At 27.8% G+C, this 20,098-nt stretch overlaps 2 protein-coding genes across 19 annotated transcripts; one reads left to right on the forward strand and one right to left on the reverse strand.

Annotated features, from left to right (window-relative positions):
• Positions 1-830: 830 nt before the first annotated feature.
• On the reverse strand, positions 831-13,757 carry LOC145191158 (ankyrin repeat and MYND domain-containing protein 1-like). 17 transcript variants are annotated; one of them, XR_016444799.1, is made up of 14 exons: positions 13,626-13,743; positions 12,675-12,756; positions 11,910-12,201; positions 11,382-11,528; positions 6,053-6,493; positions 5,200-5,879; positions 4,875-5,043; positions 4,485-4,729; positions 4,144-4,275; positions 3,923-4,030; positions 3,597-3,750; positions 1,621-1,842; positions 1,384-1,485; positions 831-1,252 (listed from the first exon to the last, which is right to left on the reverse strand). XR_016444799.1 is itself a non-coding variant. In XM_090066044.1 (14 exons), the coding sequence occupies exons 3-14, from the start codon at positions 12,132-12,134 to the stop codon at positions 1,089-1,091; spliced, it is 2,832 nt and encodes a 943-aa protein (XP_089922170.1). In that variant the 5' UTR covers positions 12,135-12,201; positions 12,675-12,756; positions 13,626-13,743; the 3' UTR covers positions 831-1,088. The 17 variants fall into 17 exon arrangements, 8 of the variants coding, with proteins under 8 accessions (XP_089922170.1, XP_089922171.1, XP_089922172.1 ...); XR_016444795.1 differs by having other exon boundaries at positions 3,923-3,975; positions 4,485-4,772; XR_016444794.1 differs by having other exon boundaries at positions 1,621-2,619; positions 4,485-4,772.
• Positions 13,758-16,164: 2,407 nt separating this feature from the next.
• LOC149881818 (uncharacterized) lies at positions 16,165-19,712 on the forward strand. Of its 2 annotated transcripts, none has more exons than XM_090066145.1 (3): positions 16,165-16,306; positions 16,472-16,706; positions 17,109-19,712. In XM_090066145.1, the coding sequence occupies exon 3, from the start codon at positions 18,285-18,287 to the stop codon at positions 18,804-18,806; it is 522 nt and encodes a 173-aa protein (XP_089922271.1). In that variant the 5' UTR covers positions 16,165-16,306; positions 16,472-16,706; positions 17,109-18,284; the 3' UTR covers positions 18,807-19,712. The 2 variants fall into 2 exon arrangements, with proteins under 2 accessions (XP_089922271.1, XP_089922272.1); XM_090066146.1 differs by having other exon boundaries at positions 16,178-16,306; positions 16,596-16,706.
• Positions 19,713-20,098: the final 386 nt, after the last annotated feature.

Consider the following 20,098-nt stretch of genomic DNA (forward strand, 5'->3'; position numbering starts at 1 on the left):
ATGTTTCCAAACATATTTTAGAGAATTTAATAGACTCAATGCCAAATCGTATAAATGAGTGCTTAAAAATTCATGGTAGAATTACGCGGTATTAGGTAAAAAATTACCGGTTTTTGTTCTGTGGTTCTTAACTTTTTCACTATTTTTTTTTTAATTTAAAATTACCTATAAAACTTTAAATACATTTTTTTTATTTGTATAAAAGTTTTTATCATTATTATCATTTTTTATTTTGTTCGCCTATTTTCTAAAATTTATTATTATTTTTTTTTTTTACCAGAAAAATATATTTAGTTAAATAAAAATTTAAAAATAAAAATAAATTATGATTTGTTTTTATGGTTGCTCTTAAATTGTTCACAATACTGTATATTATACAAGAAAAATTATTAGCATGTGACGATTAGTTTTGATTGAGGCAGCGATATGTTAAAAATCTGTGATAAGTTTAACTTAAAATTCTAAAAGTTTCAAGCTTGTTGGTCTAATTTTAAAATTCTAAAAGTCATGTCTCAAGCTTGTTGGTCTAATTTTTTAAAAGCATGTCTCAAGCTTGTTGGTCTAATTTTAAAAATGAGAAAAATGTGTACTTCTCAGCTTTTTTAAAATTCATATCAAAATAAATATTTTTGTCAGATGAAGTCTTCAAATTATTATTCCCAGCGAGTAAAGTGGGGGATTAGAACAGTTGGTTTCTACTCTGCTATTGAATATCGGACAGTGTATTGATGTTAACAAGAGAGTTAGCGATTTTGATGAGAGGATTGATTGATGAGAGGATTTTAATAAGAGAATTGGAAAATTAAAGAAAAATAAATAAACAGTAAATAATAATAAAGAGAAGATTAAAATCAAAATATTGATAACAAGTCAAAATGAAAATAAATAATTTAACTTTAAATTACTTTTAAATTTTTAAAAAATTATTAAACTATCAAATATCTTACTACAATTTTAAAATATCAAACTATAACATCTCTAACTACAATATTGAAAGTTTCTCTTCTAAAATAACTTTTTATCAACGACAAAATAAAAGTAACGAAGAAGGCTGAAGATGATCGCACGTTAATTGTTGGTCGCAAATACTAAAGTTTTGTTAACAAGTTTGAAGTATTTCGCTCCAAAGTTTTTGTTTCAGTTAGGACGATCGTTTTTTTAGAAAGAGTTCCTTTCTTTATCACAATATTCTGTCTCTTTTTCAAACTTAACTTTTCATTGTCTGACTTTGCAAAGATTTGATACCAGTCCTCTTTGTAAATAAAAAAGAATCCATGTTATAATTCTTTTGTGAGCCGCTTAAAATATCTTTAAAAATCTTAAAAAACAACTTTATCGAATAAATAGAAAAGTTATTCAATTATAAACCAAAAGAAATATTACTCAAGCACTCTCTTCGATGTCTTAAGCTCCCACCGTTAGTTTTACACGCTCTAGAACAAAAAAAAACTTGCTTGCATCGCTTACACGGTGTCAACTGAACACCTAAGGAGAAAAAAACAAAAATTCAAACAAAAACAAATTCAAGAGAACTTGATAAAGTTAAAAATAAGCAACATATCAAGAAAGATGAATAAACAAACTGATGCCACCAAATGTTAATTCATAAAATCATCCAACCTATTGATCTTCCACATTCATAGCAATACCAGAATCTCTTCCTCCAGTCGACAACCTTTACGTCTTGAGCAGATTGCAATGCTTTGCTGGGAACTTTACCGATACATAATTCGACAATCAGGTAACGCAAACCACAAACCTCGTCGTTTTCTCCGTGCACCTTGGAGACGCGAACAAATCTTGGTTGGTTAATAACAGTATCAAAAAATATTTTGGAAGTATCTGTGAGTAAAATAGGCAAAGATAACAAAATCAGTCAAAATAATAGCAATTAAAACGTTCATCGTTTTAAATTATCGATGTAATTAAATCACTTGAAAAGCGACATGCGTTTTGTTCCGTAAAAATTTAAATTGATTTGTTCCGTAAATTTAAATTGATGAAAAAAGGATTTCTGTGTTGTAAATTTAAATTGATGAAAAAAGGATTTCTGTGTTGTAAATTTAAATTGATGAAAAAAGGATTTCTGTGTTGTAAATTTAAATTGATGAAAAAAGGATTTCTGTGTTGTAAATTTAAATTGATGAAAAAAGGATTTCTGTGTTGTAAATTTAAATTGATGAAAAAAGGATTTCTGTGTTGTAAATTTAACAAAATTGTATTTGATGAAAGTAGGATATTTGTGTTGTAAATATAACTAAAAAAAATGTAGATGATACATGCAAAGTTTCACTTGGTCGAGAGCTTTTAGAAATATGTTAAACAGAAGAGCATAACTTATGCGAAAACATTTTGAGAAATTTAAAGAAAACTTAAAAATATATCTACAACTTAAAATCTATTCAATGTAACACAAGAATCATCTGCCATCTCAACTTAATTTTTAACAATTTCTTTCCCTTAATAGCCTTCTTTTTTACTAAAGAAGAGGCAGCTTTTTTTTACTAAGGTTGCTAAAAGTCTGCATTACATATATCCCATAAGTCAGTCCTAAATTAAAAAAAATACCTTTTTATAGCAGCTCCCCATTACTAAATGCAATTGCAGCATCATATGCAGCTATAAAATACAGCATCATATGCAGCTATAAAATACAGCATCATGTGCAGCTATAAAATACAGCATCATATGCAGCTATAAAATACAGCATTATGTGCAGCTAAAATTTTTTCTGTCAACAAATTTTCTTTTAGGACATTAATTCAATAAGATGCCACAAACTTTGTAACCTCTATCAATTGGACACCAGAAAAATGAGTACTAGCTTCATAAAAGCAGGACAAGGAAAAAGTCGCACAAAATTATTTGTTATATATCATCAGCTAGTAAATTTATGTCTGCATTTAAAATACTGAGTTTAATTTTTGAAATGGAGAACTAGGTGAAACTTCAAATATAGTTATAAGAGTTTTTTTCATTTTCATTAGATCTCTGTGGCTGTAAAAAAATGTGTCTCAGTAATTATATCAGTAGTATTGCTATTAGTGAAGTAGTATAATTTTTACTAGCCTTGTAAATCTACTACCATAAAATTTTCTCTTAACGGCATTATTTTTCTGTTAGATTTTCTTACTCTTATTGCTTGTTTATAATAATAAATCAAAATAAAGCATAAAAACAATTCAAGTGATCAATTTTCGGAATTATAAAAAAAGTATAGAAGTGTGAAAGAAGATAAAAGAGGTGTGCAGAAATGAAAAGTTTTCAATGCATAAATATTTAAAAAAATTGTAAACTTGATGAAAATATCTGGGGATTCTGGGGGTTCAATCTTTAAATCTACTTTACATTCCCTTTTTTTATACTGATTTTACTTTATTAAAAAATGTTTCAGACATTTTTAGAAATACTTCATCTCACTACAAATTTAACCATTGTCATGTTTAAAGAGCCTGACCTGCAACCTGAAATTAAACTTCACTGTGTTTTAAAATTGCCTTAAGACCACATTTGCACTTTAAACAAATGTGCAGGAGCACAGTCAGATGGTAAGAGGATTTTACAGTCAGTCTTGAATTAATTAGGACTTAACTTACCTTTCTCAAAGTCCCTATTTACTTCTGTTTCCTTTTTTAATACAGCATCACGAAGGAAATTAGCCAGACAAGCCAGCATGTGTTTTCTTGCTTTGTAAATTTCTCTTTCAATCAAAGATAAAGAATGATAAGGTGTAAATGCAATGCGACAATCCTAAGAAAAAAAAACAATGTAAAAATCATATGAAAGTTTGAAACCAGAGAATTATTGTTTAGAGTATTTATTTATTAACCAAAGTATCTTTTGAAAAACTCCATTTAAAGTGCAAATGTAAGCACCTGCCAACATCCTAAACAAATTCCCTAAAGGGACCAATCCAACAAACCTGTGTGAAAATGAAATAGGCATAATCCACCACTGTTCCAGGAGGGTGTTTATCTGAAATATAAACAGGAGTCAATACATCTCCCCCATATGCTATTAGCTTTTCTATCTAAAAGAAAATGTAAAAAAATAAAAACAATGCACTTTGAATAACAACCAGTGACTAACTATGAAGTTTAAAATTTAGGAAAGCATGAGGTTTCAGATTTACATAAAATATACCAAATTCATTCTTGCAAGAGGAGTTCTATGACATTCAGCTTGAAATGTGGTTGCTACACATAGTGCAGAACAAAGTCCATTTTTTAGTTTTAAATTAGGGTTCACATTTCTCTTTAGTAATGTCTCAACAATCTAAAAAATGTCTCAATAATCCAAAAAATGTCTCAACAGTCTAAAATAGTAAAAAAGTTAACTTTATATCTACACAAAACACTTTAAAATTAATTACTTTAAATTGTGCTGTGTAAACAAAGTTTAAGAAAAATTGAACTATATATTTACAAAAGCTAAAAAAATTAAGAAAAATTGTTAAAAAAATTTTAAAAAAATAAAAATCTTACTAAGTCATTCCCACTTGCAATTGCAAGTGATAAAGCTGAACTTCCACAGCTTAAAAGATTTGGGGTAGCCCCGCATTGCAATAGCATCTCTGCAATTTTATTTGCAGCTATATAGTCATCTTTTCGACAACAAACAATGTGCAAAGCTGTACGACCATCTTGGTCATCCTGATCTCCAAAGAAATTGTCTCTTGCATCAGGATCAGCACCATGTTGTAAAAGCAGATTTGTAATTTCAATACATTCTGTTGAGGGAAGAGCAACACCAATATGTAAAGCACTTAAACCCTTAAAAAGTAACAAAAAAGAACGTACTACTTAAAAATGATTCTTTGGGAAATTTATAAATAGAAGAAATATAACATGAAATTTATAGCAAAGTTTAAATACCTTCTCAATTCTAGAAGTAGTATCAGCATTCTTTCCTAAAAATGTTTTAACAGCTAATGTATCAGCAGACTTTACAGCAAAAAATAATGCTGGCATAGGAACTGTTGATACATTAGGATCAGCACCTCTTTTCAATAAAACTTTAATTACTTTTTCCAAATGAGGTTTTCTAAAATCCAAAATTTTTCAAATTAAGATACAAAAACATATCTGCAAAAGCGTTGTTTTCACATTTATTTATATTTATTTTGTAAATTTTGTTAACTCAAAAATATGATGCAAGCCTAACGTTCATATAAAATAATAACAAGCACTGAAAAAAAACCTTTCTTTACGAATCAGTTTTGAGACTATTTCATTTTGAGTTTTACTTTCATATCTTGTAGCAGGCTCATTTTCCATATTGCTGTAAGATTCATAGCCACAAAAACTAGCATTGGTTGATGAACATGCCTTTATATATGGTAAAGAGTTAGATGTCTTTGTGTCAGCTATGCTCAGATTGATATCTTTAACTTGATTATTGAAACACTCATCAGTTTGAATCAATAAATTTTTAAATTGATTGTTTATTTCATCAGTTTGTTTTGCATTACTCATTGAATCTTGATAAAAACCAACTTTCCAGGAGTCAAACCTGATACAATGACTGTTTTCAAACTCATCACCAACGGATGATGTCAAGGAGTTTTGATGACAAGTTTGTGATATTGAAGCTTTTCCTTTTGGATGTCTTTTTTTGAAATGAAAATACAATAACTCATAGATGGACATTATCATTCTAAATTCATTTCGACAAACTAGAGAACCATTTTTCTTTTCAATTTCTACAAAATTGAATAAATTATCTTTTGGCATATTTTCAGCAATATTCTCAATGAAGTACTGTGGGGAGTAAAGCAAAATGAGACAAGCAGATAATACAGACAATTTTTCTTCAGTTAATTTATTTATGTTGGCACCAACATCTAACAAGTAGTTTACTACTTGTAAATGGCAATTTATCTATGTGATTAATAAACAAAAAAAGATCATAATATACAAATATTTAAAACCAAACTTACATAGCCTCATAATGATAAAAACTAAGGCAGATTGGGGATAATCATCTCTTTAAATAATTAAAAAAACAATTTAATAAACCAAAGAATATAAAGATTTTATTTAAGAGAACTTACTGCTGCTGCTATTAATGCAGAATGGCCTTTATAATCAGTTACATCTGGGTGAATAAGCCCACTCTCAAATATGTTTTTTACTTTAGAAAGATTGCCACAGGAAGCAGCAAAAAGGAAATTTTCGGACAATTCTTCCAAAGGACCTTTAAATAAGTTTAATTTTTCATCACCATTTAAAATTGCTTCATATGGAAAAGATAAAGGTATGCATAACTTTTTACGCAAACTTATTGATTCTTCATTTAAATTCAGAAAAACCAAAGGTTCCTGAGTCACTTTTATGCTGTTATATGTAGACCCATTATTGTAAGTAAACAAGTCATCAGCATGAAAACATGTTTTAACTAGCTTTGATCCAATCCAAATTCCAACATCTTGTTTCTTGCTTTGTTTGTAAGTGTAAATTCCAGGACCAGATTGTTTGTCATTGAAAAAAATACCCTGAAATAAATATACATAAAATGTCCACAGAAATACAATGATGCAATTGTTTATAGTTATGATTAATCTTAAAGTGAATAGTATTGCAGTTATTGTAACTGGGGTATAACTGTATCTCCACCAATATTCAGGTATGCTGTATTAAAAATGGATTGCCAATTTGCATTTAAAGACCTTAGTTAAAGACTAATTTTGTTAAATTGCTAAATTATTTTGCTTTTCAATCTTTAAAATATTAACTTCTAAACTAGTTGCTTCAAACCTTGCTTCACAATATCTCATTTTGAATATAAAATGCAACCAATAAAATGATTGTTGTTTTACAACTGCCAATCAAATTTAGCCTACCTGGATGATTATCATAAGGAACCAATAAAAAAAAAAACTATCACTAAGTTTTATTATTTAAATTTGAGTTGATTTTAATATTAGTCATTCTGAGTAAATGTTCAATATTTTAATGAGTATTTTTATTCATTTGATATTTGATAAAATATTTTGTATAAACTTTATTGTATTAATTTTATTGAAGTAATAATCTAAAATTTCTCATAAAGTTATATAAAATGAAATAGTCAACATAAAAAATTTAAACAAGAATTATAAATCCTATCAATAATACAAAAATTTTTTGTTACACCTATTACACAGAAAAAAAGTGGAAAGAAGCTTGGCAGTAGTCATGTGAATAATAACAAACCCAAGCAGACGTGTTATTTAGTACATGTTATTTCCCTGTAGAAAAGAAAAAAAAACATTTTTTTCACAAAAAAAATTTTTTCTTCCTTTCTCAACCACAAGTACTAAAGCCAGTCTTAATGTAGGCCAAATCCAGAACAAGAATGTGCATGTTCAGGACAGAAATTTTTATGTCGAGTGGATATTAGTCCCATTCATGTGACATTTTCAAATAAATTTTAAAAGTTGTAAAATTAGATAAACAACATTTTATAAATTTAGAATTATAGATAATAAAAATAGCATATAGAAAACTATAGCATATTCTCACAATTGAAAATTTTATGTAAAATACATATAATGTATGATCACAATAATCTTGATTAAATCCAGAAGTAGACACTTCCAATAGAAGTTACTCAATATTCCAATAGTATTGGACTAAGAGAAAAGTATCAGACTGCAACATTAGACTTCTGATACTTAATAGTTATCAAACTAAAAATAACTATTGGACTTTAACTGTTGGACCATCCAAATTTTGTATTTCCACCCTAATTTTTATATATGCAATAAGTTAATTTTTGTGAACAAGTGTACATATAAAATTTATGACCAAGATACTTGATTTGACTACTCAAGAGGGGGCACCTGATGAGGTAGACAAGTGATCTCAGTGTTTTGATATGGCAAATAAGCAACTTTTTTCTGGTCATACTTACTGTACCTGTATTGTACTTTCCTATGGTACTATTACAGTTGTAGTTATATTGCATATTTATTTATATTTTTCACTTGTTTATATTAATTATTACCAGTAACAATTTTTATTTGCTTACTAGGCTGATTTTTTTGTTCAAAAAACAAATTCAACTAGTGCCTAGCTATTTTTGTACTTTCTTTGTAAAACTTTGTATGTAAGGTACTATATTCAGCGTAAATCTAAAGCCATTCGTTCAATTTTAAAAAACCCAGCAAAAAGTGTGAGTTTTTTCAAATTAGGTGAAAATAAATCAGATTATCAGACTATAAATTGGACTGAACTATTTTTGAACTATTGGAAGTATCAATTATTGAACCAGTGAATTAGAAAAATAATGGACAATTGATATCAGATTTAAAAAAAAACTATTGGTTGCCCAGCTCTGGCTAAATCCACGAACAATTTTTCACCCAAAATCTCATAAAATTTGAGAGGAATCTTATTCCAACTACTGCAACATTATGCAACATTTGGGGGGTAAAAATCACCTATCCTAATATATAATAGATATAAATTGGAAGTGATTGATTTTAAATTTGAAATAAAAACCTGCTTGCATATAAAGTAGCTTATGACTTTCTGGTGCTGTATGGCTATGATATTGTATAGAATGTATGATATTGCACTACAGCCTCAAAAAATATTTCAAGTAATAATTAAGTTCTCTATTCTTCTGCCTCTTTTTATAATTTACAAAACCATATTATTATTACAAAACTGTCTGTTTACAGTTATACTTGCCATCATATTGCTCATACTCTACAATCTTTAGAGTTAACACTTTAGGCTTAAGGTTTAGAGGCATGTTGAAAAAAGAATTTGATGCATTTAACTAGAGAAAGAGCCTTGTCCAATAAAAATGTTTTTTCTGGGTTTGCTGAGACAACAGTATTAGCTAAAATCACTGTATGCTATTGTTATGTTAAATAAAATCAGAACTTAGAAATAAGAAAAATAATTTTTATTAAATTACAAAGTAAAACTAGGAATTTGTATACTTTTTAAAATAATGGATCTGCATTTTTCTTTTTCAAGTTAGAATTTTTCTTTTGCATTAAAAAAAATACAATTAAGTTTACTTAACCTATTCAAAATACAATTTCAATAGTAATTTTTATTAGTTCTTACTCATAAATCTTAATTTACAATACCATGGAATGGAGTCATCTAGCAAAACAGTTTGCAGTTCAGTTTTATCTTGTTTATCATATTTTTATCATACTTCTTGAACGGAAACAGTATTTTAACTTGGTAAGATATATTTAGAGCATCACAACTATGAAATTGCAACATTAAACAAAGATGAAACTCAGGATTGCTGCTATAGCTAAAGTTGATCTTAATGAATGCTAGAGATGATTGTAATGAATGCAAGAGGTTATCATAGTAATATTCCTTAAATATTTGCTACTTCAACAACTCAAGGTACAACCAATGACACTACATACTGCAATCAGTGAATTATGAATTAAGTAATATCACATAATCTGTTTGAGGAGGCTATAGCAGTCTTCTTGCCCTCTTTAACCATTAAAAGGTGTTTTTTTTAAAAAAAATTTTAATCCTCCTCAGAAATAATTTGTTCTTTTTAGCCTACAGGTTAAGCTAATAGGTTTAATTGAAAACTAAAGATGGGCTTCCCCTAAAAAAACTACTTAAAGAAAGTTTCCTGAAAATGTATTTTTAAATGGCGTATTGCCAACTTAGAAAGTTAATTTTAAAAAGTGAATAGCAGGTGGAAAGGAAGAAACTTTCAAGTAGAGTCTGGACCTTGGTAAGAGTGAGTTCTTAAGGTACTTGATATGGGAAAATACAAACAGTTTTTAATTTTATTTGTGAACCAAATCATCAAAATTTTGAGATAAAAGAGAATACATTGTCTGCAACATTTTATTTCAAAGATTTATTTTCTCAAAATCAACGTTTTATAATTTTTTTGCTGCCTAAAATTATATATTTTTCCTGGCTGGATATAAAAAAAACTTTAATAAACTCATTTAAACTTTACTAACCAGAAACTTTTTTGAATCATTCCATGCCAAATAGAACAAACTTTTATGAGGTTTCTCATAAAAAATATCAAAATTTGCTGATGCCTTTTGATTTTATACATACAGCCAATGCCTAAAAAACCGGCCTTAAAATTTTGTATGGCTTTTTTTTATAAAAATTCAATGTAAACTTTAAGAAAAAAAAGCATTTAATAAATGTTTTTAATCAAAGTATCAATATATAAAAATCATGCTTATACACATCAATATATATATATATATTATATATATATATATATATATATATATATATATATATATATATATATATATATATATATATATATATATATATATATATATAAACAATAAAAAAAACACTATGTTGTTTTTTGATATTTGATAGTGGCTTTAACATACTCAGGATGATACTTTTCACTACTATGCCTCCAAACACAGAATCTTTGAGTGCATCTAAAGCCAAAAGGAGTTTCATCCACTCATCTCCATTGTCCTGTTTTTACATGCAATCTTGACCTTTGATAGAAGGAGTTTCCATTTAAAGGTAGCTAGGAGCATTCTTCCTGACATAGATCAACAGGCTGTTTCTCTTGTGTCATAATATTTCTTCAAAAAGTACAACAGTACTTTTTCCACATCCAATCTTACTTGCAATATCTCTGAGTCTTTCTAAATGATGACATCTCAATAATTTTTCCTTTATGAAGGCCATTCAAGACCATTTTTGTCTATATATTATATTTTACATAACTAATCTAAAAAGTAATAATTAAGTGTTTATTAAACATTCATCTATTTTTTTATGTTATCTTTCATTTTATAACAAATAAAATTATTTATATTCCATACAATTCTTTGCTTTGTTATAGTTTCTGAGTTTTAAAAAGCCAATCAAAGAATTTTAACTTGTTTTTATTAATAATTTACCTGACCTTTTGTGACTATAAAAACTAATTAGAAGTTTTCATCAAGAACTGAGCAAAAAAAAAAGTAAAACTCTAGTAAATCTCAACAAATAAATACAACTTAATTCTTCATTTAAATTAACAAAACATTCCTAATGTACAGATTTAATTACATATTGGAATATTTTTTATTATTTTTAAATAATAAATAGACAAGTATCAAATTTTAAAATTTTTTGTGTCATTAAAGATTTTTGAAATTTTATTAAAGTCTTTCCAATACTATTAAACTTGAAAATTTATACCATTTTGATTTTTACCAAATTAATGCATTATTTATACCAGAAATTTATACCAAATTAATGCATTATTTGATTTCTATCAGAACTAGAAATGATACACTTCACCTCATATGAAATCAAGATGCTGATGCTGAATGATGATTTTAATATAGTTTATGCATGACCAAAAGGAAAACTTTAAATAACACATGTACTAGCATATATAGAATTATGAATAAAAAAAATTACTTGAAATTTATCTCCATTAGGTTTACATAATTCCCCATAACCACTTCTTAAGTTATTTTGAAACATGCCATTATAGCTACTTCCATCAGGCCAGGTATATATACCAAACCCATCAAGATGATCATTGAAAAAATGCCCAAAATATGTCTAAAAATTTACAGAAAGCATTATCTTGATTAAGAGTATCAAAAAATTTAAGAAAAGAGGGAACTATTTACAAAAAGTCATTTAACAATGTTTTATCATGTTATTTTATGTTAGAAAACTAGCAATAATTTAGTAATAAGATAAGTTTACAAACCGTATGCATAAAGCTAAAATTATAGTGCATAAGTAATAGTTTAAATAAAAAATTAATGGAAGTACACTTTATATAGAAGTACACTTTGAGTAGGCAACTTATACTATTCAAAATAATATAAAAATTACCAATGAATAAGTAAAAATAGGAAAAAAACTTGTTAAAACTAAACATATAACAGCAATCTTCATCAGAATACAATTAATATATATATTTACTAAACATACCTCCCCATTATTCCATATAAGTTTACCATCGCCATGTCTTAAACCGTTTTTAAAACTTCCTTCATATACAGAGCCATCATTCCAATAGTACTTGCCTTTACTTTCCTTTTGAATTTCTTTATAGCTTTCATCATAAAATCTCCCATCAATCCATTTAAACATACCCTTACCACAATCTTTTGTTCCATCGAAATCTCCATTATGAGTAACAGCATTGCAGTGCATCTTTTGAAAATTAGATAAAACCCTTGTAAGGTAAAGAATGGTTTTTTTGAAGAAATGCTCCTTTTTTCTAAGAATAATTAATGAGATTTTGAACAAGAAATGTATTCCATGTGAAATGAATATTTAAAAAGTTTTGCTATTCAAGTTTTACACTATTTTTCTTTAATAGGTATCTTTCAAATATAAACTTTATTTTAGATTTTAAAGAAATTCTCAAACTAACTTAACCATAAAATTGTAAGAGTTAATTTTTCAAGATTTATTCTTCACATTTAATTACAAAAATTTAATTACAACAATCCAATTTTTTCTGAATATTTTCACAGCCTAACTGCTAATAGTCTCTTTAAAAAATTAATTTCCAGTAAACCAAATAAATCTCTTTGATTTATTTTGGTTTACTGGGAATTAATTTTTTGCAATAATTTCTGATAATTAGCACTGATGCTGATAACTAGGTGATACCACCTGTATCTAAACACAAACTGGGTTGTGCTTTATCTGCAAGACCATCCAAAAAATCAAGATATTTAAACGTACAGTACATTACTGGCTGTTCACTTTCTTTGAGATTTCTTGTCAGGACCCACCTTTCACCATATTCTATTTTTAACAGACTGTACTAAAAAAAGAACATCAGACAATTCATTACAATATTGTAAGGTTTAGATGTTGAGTACTTGGCTGTTTAACCAATTTGATTGGTCTTCTGGTTTACTGACAAGCTCTTGGCCTAACAAGTTAATTTATGACAGATGTGTAGCATATAGGAAATTTAACAAAAAATACAGTAAAATCTTCTAACACATCCAGAATATGCTAGAAAGTTTACAAGTTCTATTGTTGATTACAATCTGCATCTCTGATGTTTTTGTCTATAGTATTCAGATTTAGATTTTTTATTTTGTCCTGGAAAGTCTTTCAATCAAGATCAAGTGTAGAAAAAAAAAATCAACATCTGACAAAACAGTTTTCGATCATTTTCCAATATAAATAAAACATGATATGAGAAGATCTTAAAACTTCAGTTTTGTAAAAAACTGAATTTTTAATTTTTCTGATTTCTCTTTGCTTGATCATTTTTCTTTCTGAAACAAACTCACAGGTGTAAACTGGGCTACTTTTGCTTATAAACTTACCCATTTTAATCAGAAGTTATGTTAACTTTAATTTTAGCATTTTAAGTGGTTTTAAATGGTAATATCACCATAGATTTTCTGTTACTCATGTAACTGAAAAATAACATTAATAAAAGTTGCTGCCCTGTCCCTATAGAGCTTATATAAAATACTGGTTTGTCAACAAACTCTATAATAGTGCTGTCACAGGAAAACGATTTAAAACAATAATGTCAAAATTTGACTCTTTTGAACACTTAAAACCCTGTAACTCAGCAACCGCAAAATGTTTTTATTCAAAATTTTGTACACACAGAGGTATACTAATTTTTCTCTTTCACATAAACTGGTCTAAAAATTTATGAACCAATACCTCAAAGCCAGTTTATTTCTGCAGAAGTTAAAAATTTCAAAATTGCCACAACAGAATGTGGGGACATGTCTACTATCAACCTACATAGGTGGTGCTCTCGGGTTAGCTACTTGGGCACGATCCCCATCCCCCTCCCCTCCTTCTCCCCTCCCCCTCCCCCTCTCCCCTTCCTCCTCTCTTCCTCCCCCTTTTCTCCCCCCCCCCCCCCAAAAAAAAAATATATATATATTGTTATTATTATTATTATTATGATTATTATTATTATTATTATTATTATTAATATTATTATGATTATTATTATGATTGTTATTATTATTATTATTATTATTATTATTATTATTATTATTATTATTATTATTATTATTATTATTATTATTATTATTATTATTATTATTATTATTATTATTATTATTATTATTATTATTATTATTATTATTATTATTATTATTATTATTATTATTATTATTATTATTATTATTATTATTACTATTATTATTATCTAAATATAATTAGCACAGAAACGTTTAATGTTTAAGGGGGAAGTACCCCATAAATTTAGCAAAAATTGAAAAATTTTTTTTTGTTTATTTCGGAAGCAAAAATTAATGAAGAACACAATAAAATAAAGAGATCTTGTAAACAATGTCAAAAAAGTGGAGTAATTTCAATTTTTTGAAACATGCTCATCACGTTTAACCATAGCAACGCACATAGCAACGATAAAGCTTCTGCTTTTCTGCTTATTTCAGAGGCTCACATAAAGTTAAAAACCTGCTTATAAAAAAAGTTTTATCTACTTTGTTTTTACTTTAATTATCTACTCTGCTTAAATTAAATTTGACTCGGTTGCCTCTAATTATTAAAGTTTTTAAACATTCCTAAAATGCAAATATTTACTTTGTTTATGTAAGTTGTTAAGTGTAATAAGAACATATTTTATCAAATTTTATTAAAAATTAATCTTAATTATGGGAAGAAAAGATAGAGTCAAGCAAAGAACTAGAGTTACTGGAAAGAAAAGATTGTTTTGTGGTAACCAAAACACTTTATCATCACCAACATCAATGGCAAACTCAAAAAAAGATTCAGACATTGATTCTAGTTCTTCAAGATCAGCCAGCAAGGTTAAATATATGAAAATTGATATTCCAAATAAAAATGATGAAAAAATAATTCGTTACAGAATAATTGATGTTGAAATTTTAAACACAATATTTGAATCTTTATGTTGTTCACAGTGTATTAACGATTATAGCTTGGTATTGAAAGAAAACTTTGTGAAAAAAAAAAAGGATATGCTTCAAATTTAATATGTTGCTGCAGTGTTTGTGGATATAGAAAAGGTTTCTATACATCTAAAGTTTGTAACTGCACTTATGATATTAATTTTCGTATTGTATATAGAATGAGATCTATTGGGCAAGGGTATTCAGGACTTGAAAAGTTTTCTGCATTAATGAACCTCCCAAGTCCGATGAGTAAAAAAAATTACAATGGTTCTGTAAAGCTTATTACTGATGCTGTTACTACAGTTACTAAAGAAATAATGCTTGAGGCTGCAAAAGAAATAAAAGGTAATAGCAACAACATTGTTGATACTGGAGTTTCAACTGATGGAACTTGGCAACGTAGAGGATACAGTTCACTGAACGGAGTTGTGACAACATTGTCAATGGATAATAGAAAAGTGTTAGATGTTGAGCCAGAACAGTTAACCATGACACCTGGGAAATATACATCAAGTTTGTGCGATAATCAAAATCAAAAACGCATTTTTTTAGCTGGATATAAAAATCTAAAGTTATCTAAGAAGCGGCGAAAGATTACGAGGGTTGTCAAATGCATCAAAGGACAAATATGAAAACTTTGAATGAAGTCAGTATGCTCCTGGGTCATTCTGAAACTTTATTTTAAACATAATTTAGTTATATTTTATATTTTTGTGAAATTAAAAAATTTTTTTTTCTGTTTTTGCGTTTTTCTCAAAACAAGGTTTTTAAATGCCCCGGCTATGATAACTTTGGAACCGCTTGGTGTTTAATGATGAAATTTTCAGTAATTGTCCTATTTTATACCTTCTGTGATTTGAACCTCCACTTTTATGAAATACTTGACAGAACACGTTCTACGTCTATTTCAGTTGCCTAATTTTGACCAAAATTCATTAAACAACAATATATTTGCCCCCTTAAAAAACTAACTTCATATTTTTCATAAAATTTTAGGTTCAGATCACAGTTCAAAGTATTAGTTAAAGGGAATTGCAATATGACAGTTTGAATATATGTAGTTCTTCGGATAAGTTGGCCGGGGCATTAACTGTTTTTTGGTTATTTTTTCAATATTTTCTAGGTTACCATGGCAACAAAACACAATTTTTAAAAATTTTCATTCTGAAATATAAAATTTGGACATTATATATTGTTTAAAATCAATTTTACTGTTTCAACATGAGTTTAAACATTTTTGGGGTACTTCCCCCTTAATGCTCAACGTCGTTTCGTCATTAGTTACTAGGCTTTGAAAAAGCGCGTTCTCTAAATGCACGCGGCCATTGGAGAAAGATCTCTTAAGCAAGTTGAAACTTTTTTCCTTTTGGAATTTAATTATTAGTTTAGATATATTACATAAAGAATCATATTAAGAGAAATGATAATCGTTAAGATCATATTATAATTGAAGTAAGTATATAAAATAGTTATATATACATTTTTATTAGCTAAAGTAGAAAGGATTTAAATTTTTATCAGAAAAAGTAGAAAGGATTTTAATCTTTTAAATCGTTTGTATTTTGTTTGTTTTAGCTTTTCTTTCAGCATTTTTATTTTTGTTATTTTAATTTTTAGAAAGAAAATAGGGGTATGGATGTTATTTAAAGTTACACTAATGCTACTTCCATAAAATGGTTATTACTACTTTGAAATTTCTGTGATGCTTTTAATTATTTTTGTTCTTTTTTAAAAAAATTAGAAAAATAAATTAAAATTTTGTGCCAACACTGACATGGCATGTCACATGTTATTGTATGTAAAGGTTAAATTTTGTTATGAGGATTACAGTTCTTATGAAAAAAAAAAGAAGGTAAAGAGCATTGTTTGTAAATATATATTTTGTTTACTTTGAATCTTTTTAAATTTTATGGCGTTATTTTTAAAATTTTTGTTTGCACATGTTTATTGTTTGCATATATGCTTTTTTGATATGTATGTATTTGTTGAAATAAGTGCCTTTTAGTTGTTTTATCAATGTGTTTTTACAACAATGTAAAGTGTTTTTTTATTGTTTGTGTATGTGTTAATATGTGTTATATAATTGTTTTAAAATTGTGTTGAAATATGTATATAAGGTATATATTTAATCTTATATACACATTTAAACACATTGTGTTTATAGTTGGTACATGTTTATATTATGTTGTTTCTGTGTTTTCAAAGTGCTGTGACTTGGTAAACATCTACCTTAAAATCAATTATTGTATTTTAGAGAAGGAGCAGAACAAATGGCTTAAGATTGTGCAGCTCAACGTGATGCGCACCTAACGGCATGGTTTAAGTTAAATGCTGAAAATGAAAGAGCACATTGCTATTCTTATGTAGACATTCCTTATCACTTTATATTTGATGATAAACATTGTAAATGGAAGGTTAGACAAAGGGGTGGTAATAAGGTGATAGTAAGAATGTATAAAGTTAATCCAACTGGAGAATTGTTTTTTCTTAAACTGTTACTTTTGCAAGCAAAAGGAGCAATATCTTGGGAGGATGTGCGTACTGTTAATGGCATTGTCTTTGAAACGTTTCGTGAAGCATGTGTTTTGAAAGAATTGTTGTAAGATGACACTGAATGGCAGAATACTCTTTCTGAGGCGGTTTTAACAAGTACGCCAAAGCAAATTAGACAGTTGTTTTCAATTATTTTGACCTTTTGTGAATCTGACAATCCTTTACATCTCTGGAATACATGCAAAGCTTTTATGATGGAAGAATTCATTCACTGCTCAATCCCACTTCTAATAGCTGAACAAGCTACTCTTCATCAAATTGAAAAGATTATTAATCAAAGTGGTAAAATGCAGACTGATTACAATCTGCCTGTTATTGATGAGTTTATTGGCTTAAATCTAGAAAATTTTGATGAAAATGTTCAACAACTGAAATAGTAGAATTGTGTATAAACACAACCAGCTGAAATAGTAGAATTGTGTGTAAAATGTTCTTTGCATTGGCAATGGGTGCAGAAGTTTGCATTAACTGAAAATATGAGAGTACAAGATGGGGAAGGTGAATTTTCCCAATGGCTACTAAAACTTGGGAATGGAACAATACCTGTCAAAGAGGAAGATCCTTTTAAAGGATGCATTAAAATACCAAATCAGTGCATTATTAGAGAAAATGAATCAGTTGTTGAAAAGATTTTTGGAGATGCTGATCAAAATGATTATTCTAAACGCGTGATTTTAACACCAACTAATGTTGATTCATTATCAATGAAGAAGTGCTTGAATGTCTGCTGGGTGAGGTCAAAATATATTTAAGTGCTGATCAAATTGATACTGATGACCTTAATGAAAGAAATAATTTTCCTGTTGAGTTTTTGAACAGCTTAACTCCTTCAGGTATTCTACCTCATTGTTAAAAATTGAGATTTGGTTGTGTAATTATGCTACTTAGAAATTTAAATCTCAAAGCTGGGTTATGCTATGGCACTCGAATGAACATTTGTGCTCTTCAAAATAATTATATTGATGCAGAGGTTTTGACAGGTGTTTCTGGTGGTAAATGGGTTTTTGTTCCTCGAATTCAGTTGGCTCCATCAGATTCTAATTTACCTTTTGTTCTGAAATGTTGTCAGTTTCCTGTCAGATTGGCTTATTCAATGACAATTTTCAAAAGTCAAGGTCAATCATTTGATAGAGTTGGGGTATATCTCAAAAAACCGTGTTTCTCTCATGGTCAACTATATTTTGCATGTTCAAGAACTAGGGCATTTAATAGTTTGTTTTTCAAAATTGATAAACATCTCATTCAAGGTATGGTAGGTGAAAAGTGTTACACAAATAATGTTATATTTTTTTATTACTTTAATATTTTTTTCATAGTTTTTGATAAATATACCTGTCATTTAATAGGTTTATATGTTTTATATGAAACCATATTTGTTTATAGCTGTATATATGTTTAAATTATGTTGTTTCCATGTTTTCAAAGTGGTGTGAGTTGGCATTATATTGAGCAAGATTGATAACCTTGCCAGCCAAGCGGTGTACTTATAGCAGAGGTGTGACTTGGCAGCATTTAGTGTCAGGCGGTTTTACTGCTTTAGAGCTAGGTTGTGTTGTCTAGCCTTTTTTAGTTATTCTGGAAACACAATGTCTGTTAATGTTTAGCGTAATGTGTATGAGAGAGTATGCAACCTTGATCTTTAAATCTAGGGTGTTTTAATGTCCTAAATTTGAAGTAATTGAATAACTAATATTGAACATAAAAACAAATATACTTTTATGTAGTTATATGTTTAGTAAAAAGATAAATATATAGTTAACATTAAATTGCTTTTCTAATTTTGCCTTTCATATTTTAATTTGGTTTGTTATTTTCGCTGGATTTTAGGATCAAGGGTGTAAATATTCTATTGTTATGTGTTATTGTTGTGATGTTTTGTGTTGATAGACTGCTTGGCTTACCTTCACGTTGGTGTCTATTGTTAAAAATGAGTAATAGGTAGTTTCATTATTGGAACTTACTGCTTTTATTTATTTACTAAAAGCCAACATTATGCTAAAAATGCAGTTTATATCTTAATTTGATTTTTTTTTTTTTTTTTTTTTATTAATTTATTTTAGTATTGTTAATCCTTTGCACTTCGAAATAGATTTTATAGTTACATTTTCGATAAATGTTTATATTAACTGCCATGTCAAAATAGGTTACTATAAATAGCTAAATCGATTTTCAGTTTTTATGTGGTTTTTTTTTCTTTAAGATTTACGATTGACGCATTTATACGATTTATAAAAAGAAAACCTGATTACCTTTTATTGTAAATTTTTGTCAGTTAAAATGATATAAATATATTCAATTAGTTCAATTTTTTTTTAATTTTCTCTATTTTATGCCTAATAATATTTGTTGTACGGGATCTTTTTAAACGGGGGGTGAATATTGTAGTTTTGCGCATTTGTCAAATATCGAGTTACTTAAATTTTATAAGGTGTTTAATTAATTAGCTTAATTTTGAGGAAAGAAAAAATGCTTATATTTGTTAAATTCTTAAATCATTCTTTCACATTTTATTATTCTGGTAAAAGGTCTTCATCAAAAACTTGATTACTCTTCATAAAAATAGATCTATTCTCCTGACCACCATTAAAGCAAAAACGGGGAAGGGAGGTCCTTTATTAGTGTCAAAATATTTAAGAGAATTAAATTTCGAGTAACAAGAGGAATTTTTAATAAATGGTAGCAAATTACCGT

This window comes from Hydra viridissima, unplaced genomic scaffold (assembly GCF_058129835.1).
Source record: "Hydra viridissima isolate aposymbiotic clone 2 unplaced genomic scaffold, HvirCarnegie_v1 scaffold_11, whole genome shotgun sequence".
NCBI lineage: Eukaryota > Metazoa > Cnidaria > Hydrozoa > Anthoathecata > Hydridae > Hydra > Hydra viridissima.

What these genes read in the sequence shown, in the direction of transcription:
- LOC149881818 (XM_090066145.1), top strand. Translation starts at nt 18,285, where the DNA reads ATGCTACTTAGAAATTTAAATCTCAAAGCTGGGTTATGCTATGGCACT.
- LOC145191158 (XM_090066045.1), bottom strand. Translation starts at nt 12,134, where the DNA reads ATGCACTGCAATGCTGTTACTCATAATGGAGATTTCGATGGAACAAAA. An exon ending in CTAATGGAGATAAATTTCAA is followed by an intron (nt 6,494 to 11,381) that starts GTAATTTTTTTT and finishes TATTTATTTCAG; the next exon opens with GGTATTTTTTTCAATGACAA. An exon ending in TTGCAAGTGGGAATGACTTA is followed by an intron (nt 4,276 to 4,484) that starts GTAAGATTTTTA and finishes GACATTTTTTAG; the next exon opens with ATTGTTGAGACATTACTAAA.